The sequence below is a fragment of the Ylistrum balloti genome, unplaced genomic scaffold (genome assembly GCF_031769215.1).
Source record: "Ylistrum balloti isolate Yb309-2 unplaced genomic scaffold, AGI_CSIRO_Ybal_v1 Utg369874, whole genome shotgun sequence".
In the NCBI taxonomy this organism is placed as follows: domain Eukaryota; kingdom Metazoa; phylum Mollusca; class Bivalvia; order Pectinida; family Pectinidae; genus Ylistrum; species Ylistrum balloti.
In genome coordinates, this window is record NW_026782015.1 from 274,450 (window position 1) to 286,887 (window position 12,438).

Genomic DNA, 12,438 nt, shown 5'->3' on the forward strand with positions numbered 1-12,438 from the left:
TTTGTGAAGCAGTATATTGTGGTTTGTGAAGCAGTATATTGTGGTTTGTGAAGCAGTATATTGTGGTTTGTGAAGCAGTATATTGTGGTTTGTGAAGCAGTGTTTGTGGTTTGTGAAGCAGTATATTGTGGTTTGTGAAGCAGTATATTGTGGTTTGTGAAGCAGTATATTGTGGTTTGTGAAGCAGTATATTGTGGTTTGTGAAGCAGTGTTTGTGGTTTGTGAAGCAGTATATTGTGGTTTGTGAAGCAGTATATTGTGGTTTGTGAAGCAGTATATTGTGGTTTGTGAAGCAGTATATTGTTGTTTGTGAAGGAGTATATTGTGGTTTGTGAAGCAGTATATTGTGGTTTGTGAAGCAGTATATTGGTTTGTGAAGCAGTATATTTTGGTTTGTGAATCAGTATATTGTGGTTTGTGAAGCAATGTTCCGTCGAACATTTACATTTTGTGTGTATCGTTTAAGATAGAGAAGAGGTTTTAATTAATTCATTAGTGTAGTTTACATGATTGGTATGATAAGAACTAACATATCCGATATCACAACATTTCATCATTAATATTATACCTAATAGATTAATTAAGTAATTTAAGACGACTGATTACATATATTATCACGTGATTAATCTTCAGCCTCCGCCACTCTACACAGTCTTATCGGCTGTTGCCAAACGACCATGTGATCGCTATTTTCTATATACAGATTTCATGTAAATCAATCTGTTTCTATTTTACGTCCGATTCGTTAATTTGAAGAAGATCCAGTTGTCCTTAATCGTACTAAAGTGTCTGATTGTATAATCGATTTTAAGGATAATATTGAAGAAAACGAATTCTCAGTTATTAATTTCAGTAACACAAAACCAAGATATTACATAAGTTTTTTCTTGTTGATGATAACACAAGGCGCTGGAACAGCATGTTTTGTTGTACCACAACAAACGTTTAAGATAAAAAGATGAAAATAATGATACATGTCATTGGAACGACAAGGCAGAGACACGGAGGAAGACTCTTCATAACCATGCCCTAAAGTTTTCACCTGTTTTATCAAGTCCATCATCACTCCCTGCTCATTAACCTAAAATGGCTGCTTGTCAGGGGTCAGGGCAGATATTGTTGTTGACGGCGTAAAACATATTTCCTGTAAAAATGTGTTTGGTGTGTTAAGGTTATATTGAAAATAGTCTAGATAGATGATTTTCAGCGACCATATATATGAGAACAGATAGCAGCTGAAAAATATGATTGTACAATGGTGCGGTGGTTATAGCATATCGTTTATGTTTTTCCCTTGTGACTCAATGAAAATGTACGTGCAATTATCTTTAAAACACAATTAAATGTCTGTAGTTCCAGGTACCGGTAAACTTAAGCAATAACATGTCTAATGATACTGAAACATTCGGGTAATTACATGTCTAAAGGTACTGGGACACTCGGGTAATTACATGTCTAAAGGTACTGGGACACTCGGGTAATTACATGTCTAAAGGTACTGGGACACTCGGGTAATTACATGTCTAAAGGTACTAGGACACTCGGGTAATTACATGTCTAAAGGTACTGGGACACTCGGGTAATTACATGTCTAAAGGTACTGGGACACTCGGGTAATTACATGTCTAAAGGTACTAGGACACTCGGGTAATTACATGTCTAAAGGTACTAAAACAATCGGGTAATTACATGTCTAAAGGTACTGGGACAATCGGGTAATTACATGTCTAAAGGTATTGGACACTCGGGTAATTACATGTCTAAAGGTACTAGGACACTCGGGTAATTACATGTCTAAAGGTACTGGGACACTCGGGTAATTACATGTCTAAAGGTACTAAAACAATCGGGTAATTACATGTCTAAAGGTACTGGGACAATCGGGTAATTACATGTCTAAAGGTACTGAAACAATCGGGTAATTAAATGTCTAAAGGTACTCGGACACTCGAGTAATTACATGTCTAAAGGTACGGAAACACTCGGGTAGTTACATGTCTTAAGGTACAATTACACTCGAGTAATTACATATCTCCAAAAACTATGTTAACGTCCATTTGTGTTGATGAATCTTAGAAATTACGGCGCATGTTTCTCATTCAGTGTCGTGTTTTAGATGAAATACAAACAAAATGAAACTTATGTATACATATGAATATATCTACGCATCTTACAATTTTATAGATATTCAGGAAGGCAAAAATTTACACAAAAATTTATCACATACTGAACTTCATCTCATTCTTAAAATCATTAAAACGATGTCTGATCGTGTTCTTGCTGTCCTAAGTGCGCGACTTTTACCAATAATCGAATCTGAAATCTGTACATCCTGAGCGTTCACCAAAATTTCACTGCCAGAATAATTACATTCACAATCTGGATCCGTACATATCATACCTATTCTTCCCTGGAACGTCATCAGTATCTATGATACTTTGTGTGCTACCGTCACGGTGGACAAAAGTTCCGAACAGCTCTTGTTTCCAAAACATCACAATTACAAAAACATGGCCAGTAACCGAAACAGCTCTTACTAAGATAGGACAACAGTGTCGTCAGAGGACATTTTGTTTCGAAGAGAAGAGAACGATAGAACACTCTTTCGTCCATCAGTCGGGAACGCAAACCGAGTAATGCTTGCTTTGATGGATGACAAAACTGCGCGGATTTCTACCGTAATTATCCAAACAAAAGGCGTCACGGCGCTTGAAATGGTAGCGACGGTGGTCGCGTTCACATAAGCGAGTATGTCTGGACAATCGACTTTTCCTTTTGTACACATAACGAAAAGAGATACCAAAACCGCTAGAGGACAGTGCAAAACAACATAAACAACACTTGCAATCCACGCACTCAAAGTGGACATATACAGTTTGACAGCTTCCGGTTCTACAGTCTCCGTCGATAAACGATGCCAGCGAAGGTGTTTGTACTTGTACACAACCAACATTACTGCAGGTACTAGCAAAAGCAGCCCGAATGGAACCAAATACATGGTAACGATGATAGGGATGTGAGAAGCTTCCTCCAACACAAACACACAAAACTTATCCATATTTCCGAAGTGTTGTGACACGTCCTCCCGGTTGCTGACAAGGATTGGTGCACATACCAGCGAACCGATACCCCAGGGTAGGAAAATTAGTACCCCAGCAAAGGTGGATGCCATTTTCTTGCTGATGGCGGCGACATATGTAAGTTTGGCAAGCAGTCTTTCTCCACATACAGCGATGTTCATTAGAGAAGAAAGGAGCGCCTTGCTAATCGAGATTATTTGAAAAGCAGTGCAAACATTTTGTCCATGGCGCCAGCTGTCAACCCAATGGAACACGTGTTCCATTTTCATTGGCAGTACAAATGCGCCATTTAACAGGTCAAAGATGCTGATGCTGAGGACACCGAGGAAGAATGCTTGTGTCCGTAAGCTCTTGTTACTCAGAATTATCACAATAATAAAAAGGTTAGCGGAAACTGAGAACAGAATAATTGGAATATGACGAGCCTGTGTCGTAATAATTTCGTTCGGATCCATCTCGTACGTCAGGTCAGATTTGTTTCCATTATAATACGACCAGTTTCTGCCTGCGGTTGTATTGTAACCAATCAAAGAAGTTGTCCGTTGCTGAAATAGTAAATTGTTTAAGAAATTACATCTCTCATAAGCTCCCGGAAAAACAAGTTCTTAAATGAAATAAACGTTTTAAAAAATGAAAATTCAAAGATATTTGTGTAAAAAAATACCGACATGCCAACACAATTTTAACTCAAACTCAACATCGATGAAACGAAGTCAAAACATTAACAAAAGAACAATATAGACATATTAATGAAAGGACAGAGGGATATTCCGTATCTGTATTCTCAGCCATATCTAAGTTACAATCAGACTTACCTATAGTACGTGACGCATAAGATTAATGTCCAATTTATTGTATATGAAAAATTCACAAACTATTACCAAGCGTTCCTTCCTACCTGTTGAAGGCAAAGAATGAAGTATTTTGATGGGAACGGTGTCTGATAGAGACTTATTTAAGCGCTATCAGAGTACAAATAGGGTATTAAGCACTATAAGAGTGCAGATAGTGAATTGAGCTCTAATAGAGTACACATACCGACTAAAGCACTAACAGAGAACACATACCGACTTAAGCACTAACAGAGAACACATACCGACTTCAGCACTAACAGAGAACACATACCGACTTAAGCACTAACAGAGAACACATACTGCTGACTTAAGCACTAACAGAGAACACATACCGACTTAAGCACTAACAGAGAACACATACCGACTTCAGCACTAACAGAGAACACATACCGACTTAAGCACTAACAGAGAACACATACCGACTTAAGCACTAACAGAGAACACATACCGACTTAAGCACTAACAGAGAACACATTCCGACTTAAGCACTAACAGAGAACACATACCGACTTCAGCACTAACAGAGAACACATACCGACTTAAGCACTAACAGAGAGCACATACCGACTTAAGCACTAACAGAGAACACATTCCGACTTAAGCACTAACAGAGAACACATTCCGACTTAAGCACTAACAGAGAACACATACCGACTTAAGCACTAACAGAGAACACATACCGAATTAAGCACTAACAGAGAACACATACTGCTGACTTAAGCACTAACAGAGAACACATACCGACTTAGCACTAACAGAGAACACATTCCGACTTAAGCACTATCAGAGAATACATACCGACTTAAGCACTAACAGAAAACACATACCGATTTAAGCACTATCAGAGTATACATACCGACTTAAGCACTAACAGAGAACACATTACGACTTAAGCACTATCAGAGAACAGATACTAACTTAAGTACTATCAAAATACAGATAGCGACTTCAGTACTTTCAGAATACAGATAGCGACTTTATCAACAATTCCAAGAAAAAACTCATGTCCTGACTGATATTCTTACAATGCCGAAAACAGGCAAAGTATTATTAAAAGTTTCTTTCTCATTTGAATGCCAGATTATTAACTTTTAGTCATAAATGGAACCGTATGTTAGCACAGTGAGATGAATTTATGTACATCTTTACACAGGTAGACATGTAGAGGACACAAAGGTATGTAGTATAGACAGCCATGTTCTACACAGAAAACTTACGTACGTAATTAGATATTCTCGAACTAGACCATTTGTCATCTAGCTTTATTTCACCACGCGATCTACAGAATTAGTGATAGGAACCGAAAGTCAACTTTCCCTGACGCTTGAAGAATCTCACAATCCCGTTTTCATTACAAGGTCTTCTACTTGTATCACCTTGTTAGGAAAAGATCGAATTAAATCATGACCATAAAGTTGACACTAGCATAAGCACTATGAGTGCAAGACATCAGTATGAAGCTGGTACTGTGGTCATGAATACTGGAAAAAACTCGAGAGCGATGAAACTAGGTATTGCGGTAAGCGTGGGGTTGGTTTTTGTCACATGCGCAGTCCAGTCTATCGGGCCAATTTGAATCACATGTTTATCAATGCCTTTTTGACAAAAGATGAAAGCAAAATATCAAAATTCTGCACCACCTCAGTTGAGCCTTTTCCCTAAGTATCCACAACGCAATGTTTCGATCAAGGTATACGGATTATAACTAATAATGAAGTAGCACGGTAAAGTAAGATATCTAACTAGTCGGTGTTTACTAAAGTATTGAACCCTCTGTAGGAGTTATGGAACTAGAGCAGACTTCCTCAGCAATTAATTTGAGTTTGTTGCCTTTCTAAGAAACAAAATGTGTTTATGAAACAAAAAAAATCTGAAGTGGGACATTAAAACTGTACTGTGTAAGGTACGTGTTAATTGCATGCACGCTTTGTGAAACAAATATGTATTCATTGTGGTAATGTTTTTGTTTTTTACTTTCAAATATATGTCAAAAGTCACGGTCAAGGTCACATGGTTAAAACATAAACATGAAGACAGACAGCATTATATACCAACACAAAATTATATACCAACACACAATTACATACCATCACACAACACACAATTATATACCAACATACAATTATATACCAACACACAATTATATACCAACACAAAATTATATACCAACACAAAATTATATACCAACACACAATTATATACCAACACACAATTATATACCAACACAAAATTATATACCAACACACAATTACATACCAACACACAACACACAATTATATACCAACATACAATTATATACCAACACACAATTACATACCAACACACAACACACAATTATATACCAACACACAATTATATACCAACATACAATTATATACCAACACACAATTATATACCAACATACAGTTATATACCAACATACAGTTATATACCAACACACAATTATATATCAACACACAATTATATATCAACACACAATTACATACCAACATACAATTATATACCAACACACAATTACATACCAACACACAACATACAATTATATACCAACACACAATTATATACCAACACACAATTATATACCAACATACAGTTATATACCAACATACAGTTATATACCAACACACAATTATATATCAACACACAATTATATATCAACACACAATTACACACCAACACACAACATACAATTATATACCAACATACAATTATATACCAACACACAATTATATACCAACATACAATTATATACCAACACACAATTATATACCAACATACAGTTATATACCAACATACAGTTATATACCAACATACAATTATATATCAACACACAATTATATACCAACACACAACACACAATTATATACCAACATACAATTATATATCAACACACAATTATATACCAACACACAACACACAATTATATACCAACATACAATTATATACCAACACACAATTATATATCAACACACAATTACATACCAACACACAACACACAATTATATACCAACATACAATTATATACCAACACACAATTATATACCAACACACAACATACAATTATATACCAACACACAATTATATAGCAACACACAACACACAACTATATACCAACATACAATTATATATCAACACACAATTATATACCAACACACAACATACAATTATATACCAACACACAATTATATAGCAACACACAACACACAACTATATACCAACATACAATTATATACCAACACACAATTATATACCAACACAAAATTATATACCAACACACAATTATATACCAACACACAATTATATACCAACACAAAATTATATACCAACACACAATTACATACCAACACACAACACACAATTATATACCAACATACAATTATATACCAACACACAATTACATACCAACACACAACACACAATTATATACCAACACACAATTATATACCAACACACAATTATATACCAACACACAATTATATACCAACATACAGTTATATACCAACAATACAGTTACATACCAACATACAATTATATAACAACACACAATTATATACCATTTACATACCAACATACAATTATATATCAACACACAATTATATACCAACACACAACACACAATTATATACCAACATACAATTATATACCAACACACAATTATATACCAACATACAGTTATATACCAACATACAGTTATATACCAACACACAATTATATATCAACACACAATTATATATCAACACACAATTACACACCAACACACAACACACAATTATATACCAACATACAATTATATACCAACACACAATTATATACCAACACACAATTATATACCAACACACAATTATATACCAACATACAATTATATACCAACACACAATTATATACCAACATACAGTTATATACCAACATACAGTTATATACCAACATACAATTATATATCAACACACAATTATATACCAACACACAACATACAGTTATATACCAACATACAATTATATATCAACACACAATTATATACCAACACACAACACACAATTATATACCAACATACAATTATATACCAACATACAATTATATACCAACATACAATTATATATCAACACACAATTATATACCAACACACAACATACAATTATATACCAACACACAATTATATAGCAACACACAACACACAACTATATACCAACATACAATTATATATCAACACACAATTATATATCAACACACAATTATATACCAACACACAACATACAATTATATACCAACACACAATTATATAGCAACACACAACACACAACTATATACCAACATACAATTATATATCAACACACAATTATATACCAACACACAACATACAATTATATACCAACACACAATCATATACCAACATACAATTATATACCAACACACAGATTTCTTCACCAACACACAGTGTTCTAAACCAACACACAGTGTTCTACGCCAACACACAGAGTTCTACACCAACACACAGAGGTATACACCAACACACAGTGTTCTACACCAACACACAGAGTTCTACACCAATACACAGTGTTCTACACCAATACACAGAGGTCTACACCAACACAAAGAGTACTACACCAACACACAGAGTTCTACACCAACACACATAGTTCTTCATCAACACACAGAGTTTAAACCAACACACAGTGTTTCACACCAACACACAGATGTTTACACCAACACACACACACCAACACACAGTGTTCTAAACCAACACACAGTGTTATACCAACACACAGAGTTCAAACCAACACACAGATTTCTACACCAACACACAGTGTTCAACACCAACACACAGTGTTCTAAACCAACACACAGAGGTATACACCAACACACAGTGTTCTACACCAACACACAGAGTTCTGCACCAACACACAGTGTTCTACACCAATACACAGAGGTCTACACCAACACAAAGAGTAATACACCAACACACATAGTTCTTCATCAACACACAGAGTTTAAACCAACACACAGTGTTTCACACCAACACACAGATGTTTACACCAACACACAGAGTTCTACACCAACACACAGTGTTCTAAACCAACACACAGTGTTCTACGCAAACACACAGAGTTCAAACCAACACACAGATTTCTACACCAACACACAGTGTTCAACACCAACACACAGTGTTCTAAACCAACACACAGAGGTCTACACCAACACACAGATTTTTACACCAACACACAGATTTTTACACCAACACACAGATTTTTACACAAACACACAGAGTTCTACACCAACACACAGATGTTTACACCAACACACAGATTTCTACACCAACACACAGATTTCTACACCAACACACAGATTTCTACACCAACACACAGTGTTCTACACCAACACACAGAGTTCTACACCAACACACAGAGTTCTATACCAACACACAGAGTTCTACACCAACACACAGTGTTCTACACCAACACACAGATGTCTACACCAACACACAGAGTTCTACACCAACACACAGATTTTTACACCAACACACAGAGTTCTACACCAACACACAGATGTTTACACCAACACACAGAGTTCTACACCAACACACAAATTTTTACACTGACACTTGGTGTTAAACACCAAAAAATGTATATAGCGACACAGATGTTTATATCAACACACATAGTTTTACACCAGCAGCCCGGGGTTTACACCAGCAGACAAAGTTTAACACCAGTAGACTGAGTTTCACACCAACGGACCCAGGCTTACACCAGCAGGCTGAGTTTTACACCAGCAGGATGCGTTTGACACCAGCAGACTGAGTTTTACACCAGCAGACTGAGTTTTACACAAGCAGACCGGGGTTACATCCGTAGACTGAGTTTTACACCAGCAGACTGAGTTTGCCACCAGCAGACCGCGGTTTACACCAGCAGTTCATGGTTTACACCAGTAGACTGAGTCTCACGCCAGCAGACCGGGGTTTACACCATTAGACTGAGTTTCACACCAGCAGACCGGGGTTTACACCAGCAGATCAGGATTTACACCAGCAGGCTGAGTTTCACACCAGCAGACCGGGGTTTACACTAGCAGATCAGGGTTTATACCAACGGACCCGGGCTTACACCAGTAGACTGAGTTTTACACCAGCAGACCGGGGTTTACACCAGTAGACTGAGTTTTACACCAGCAGACCGGGGTTTACACCAGCAGACTGAGTTTAACACCAGTAGAGTTTTACATCAATTTATTTCATTTGTTTCATATTTGTGAATATTTCACTTGTATCAGCAAATCACAAATACAAATCATGTCTGTAAACAGACTTAATGATAAGTTTAATTCAGCTAATTTGCTAACCCCTTTCGTGATTTTTATTTCGGCTACTAGCGACTCAGGAGAAGAAAGATGAAAAAGCTGTGATATCATGCACCCTATGGCGGCCATGAGCTCACAAGAGAAATTACTACTGGTTCATTATATGTCAATGAAATGTAGTCTATATGTTCGTATCCTGAAAAAAGCTATAACTCTGTCCCTTTATTCTCAGTAATGTTAAATTTTTGACACGATGTTTTAATCACATACGCTGTGTAAATAGTTCATTTCCTTATACTAATTAGCATTCTTTTAACCTTGATTAATGATAGTGTCTAATGTCTGGTAAAAAGGGAATGTTGTCAGTTTACCTTTCATGGATAATAATTCAGTAGTCAGGTTTAGCTGAAATTGCGCTGTGGAACCCTTTTTGGGCCAGTTCATTTTAGCATTCTTGGCCATTAGGGTGAGGATGTCAGGCTTGATGTGCCGTAAGTCTCATTGTAGAGTGAATGTAAGGTTATAAACACACATACAAATATAGTATACAGACACGTGCAACACTATGAAAACGCGTACACCCACAGTATACAGACACGTGAAACACTATGAAAACGCGTACACCCACAGTATACAGACACGTGAAACACTATGAAAACGCGTACACCCACAGTATACAGACACGTGAAACACTATGAAAACGCGTACACCCACAGTATACAGACACGTACTATGAAAACGCGTACACCCACAGTATACAGACACGTGAAACACTATGAAAACGCGTACACCCACAGTATACAGACACATGCAACACTATGAAGACGCGTACACCCACAGTATACAGACACGTGCAACGCTATGAAGACGCGAAAACCCACAGTATACAGACACGTGCAACGCTATGAAGACGCGTAAACCCACAGTATACAGACACGTGAAACTCTACGAAGACACGTACACTCACAGTATACAGACACGTGCAACAATATAAAGACACGTACTCCCAAAGTATACAGACACGTGCAACACTATAAAATGCGTACACCCACAGTATATAAACACGTGTAACACTATGAAGACACTTACAACCACAGTATACAGTCACGTGCAACACTATGAAGACGCGTACACCCACAGTATACAGACACGTGCAACACTATGAAAACGCAAACACCCACAGTATACAGACACGTGAAACACTATGAAGACGCTTACACCCACAGTATACAGACACGTGAAACACTATGAAGACGCTTACACCCACAGTATACAGACACGTGCAACATTATGAAGACGCGTACACCCACAGTATATAAACACGTGGAACACTATGAAGACGCATACACCCACAGTATACAGACACGTGTAACACTATGAAGACACTTACACCCACAGTATACAGACACGTGCAACACTACGAAGACGCGTACACCCACAGAATACAGACACGTGCCAAACTATGATGATGCGCACACCTACAATATACAGACACGTGCAACACTATGAAAATGCGTACACCTACTGTATACAGACACGTGTAACACTATGAAAATGCGTACATCCACTGTATACAGACACGTGCAACGCTATGAAAATACGTACACCCACAGTATACAGACACGTGTAACACTATGAAAATGCGTACACCCACAGAATACAGACACGTGCAACACTATGAAAATGCGTACACCCACAGTATATAGACACGTGTAACACTATGAAGACGCGTACACCCACAGTATACAGACACGTGCAACACTATGAAGACGCGTACACCCACAGTATACAGACACGTGCAACACTATGAAAACGCAAACACCCACAGTATACAGACACGTGTGACACCGTAAACACACATACCTGGTATTTTACATGCAGCATTGTCAATGTTTTTGTACGTAATTTCCTGTTGGTGTACATATGACGTTAAACAATACAACACCAATTTTATTTATGTAATGTGTGTTTATATCCAGTTGCAATCACTACAAGTTGGCTCTACTTAAAATATAAACGATTTACATTGTTAAGTAAGTATGAAATAAACTAAAACGACAAACTTACCAGGTCAGTGGCAGACATTGTAGAAAGTGCTCTTTCCGTCACTAGCTGCACTATAATGATGTTGTTGGCTTGTTATGTGACTGATTTTATATTAACACCAACTTAATTACGCCGGGTCCAACCGTGACACATTAAATACCTCA

The 12,438-nt window shown here is 37.1% G+C and overlaps 2 protein-coding genes across 2 annotated transcripts in view; one reads left to right on the forward strand and one right to left on the reverse strand.

Moving 5' to 3' along the window:
• The window catches only part of LOC132546062 (ADAMTS-like protein 2), a 108,142-nt gene that overhangs the window by 53,217 nt on the left and 42,487 nt on the right, over positions 1-12,438 (forward strand). The gene's annotated exons all lie outside the window — the stretch shown is intronic.
• LOC132546134 (uncharacterized) lies at positions 2,172-12,354 on the reverse strand. Its single transcript, XM_060209831.1, has 2 exons — positions 12,296-12,354; positions 2,172-3,625 (listed from the first exon to the last, which is right to left on the reverse strand). Exons 1-2 carry the CDS (start codon positions 12,311-12,313, stop codon positions 2,537-2,539), a joined length of 1,107 nt encoding a protein of 368 aa, XP_060065814.1. The 5' UTR covers positions 12,314-12,354; the 3' UTR covers positions 2,172-2,536.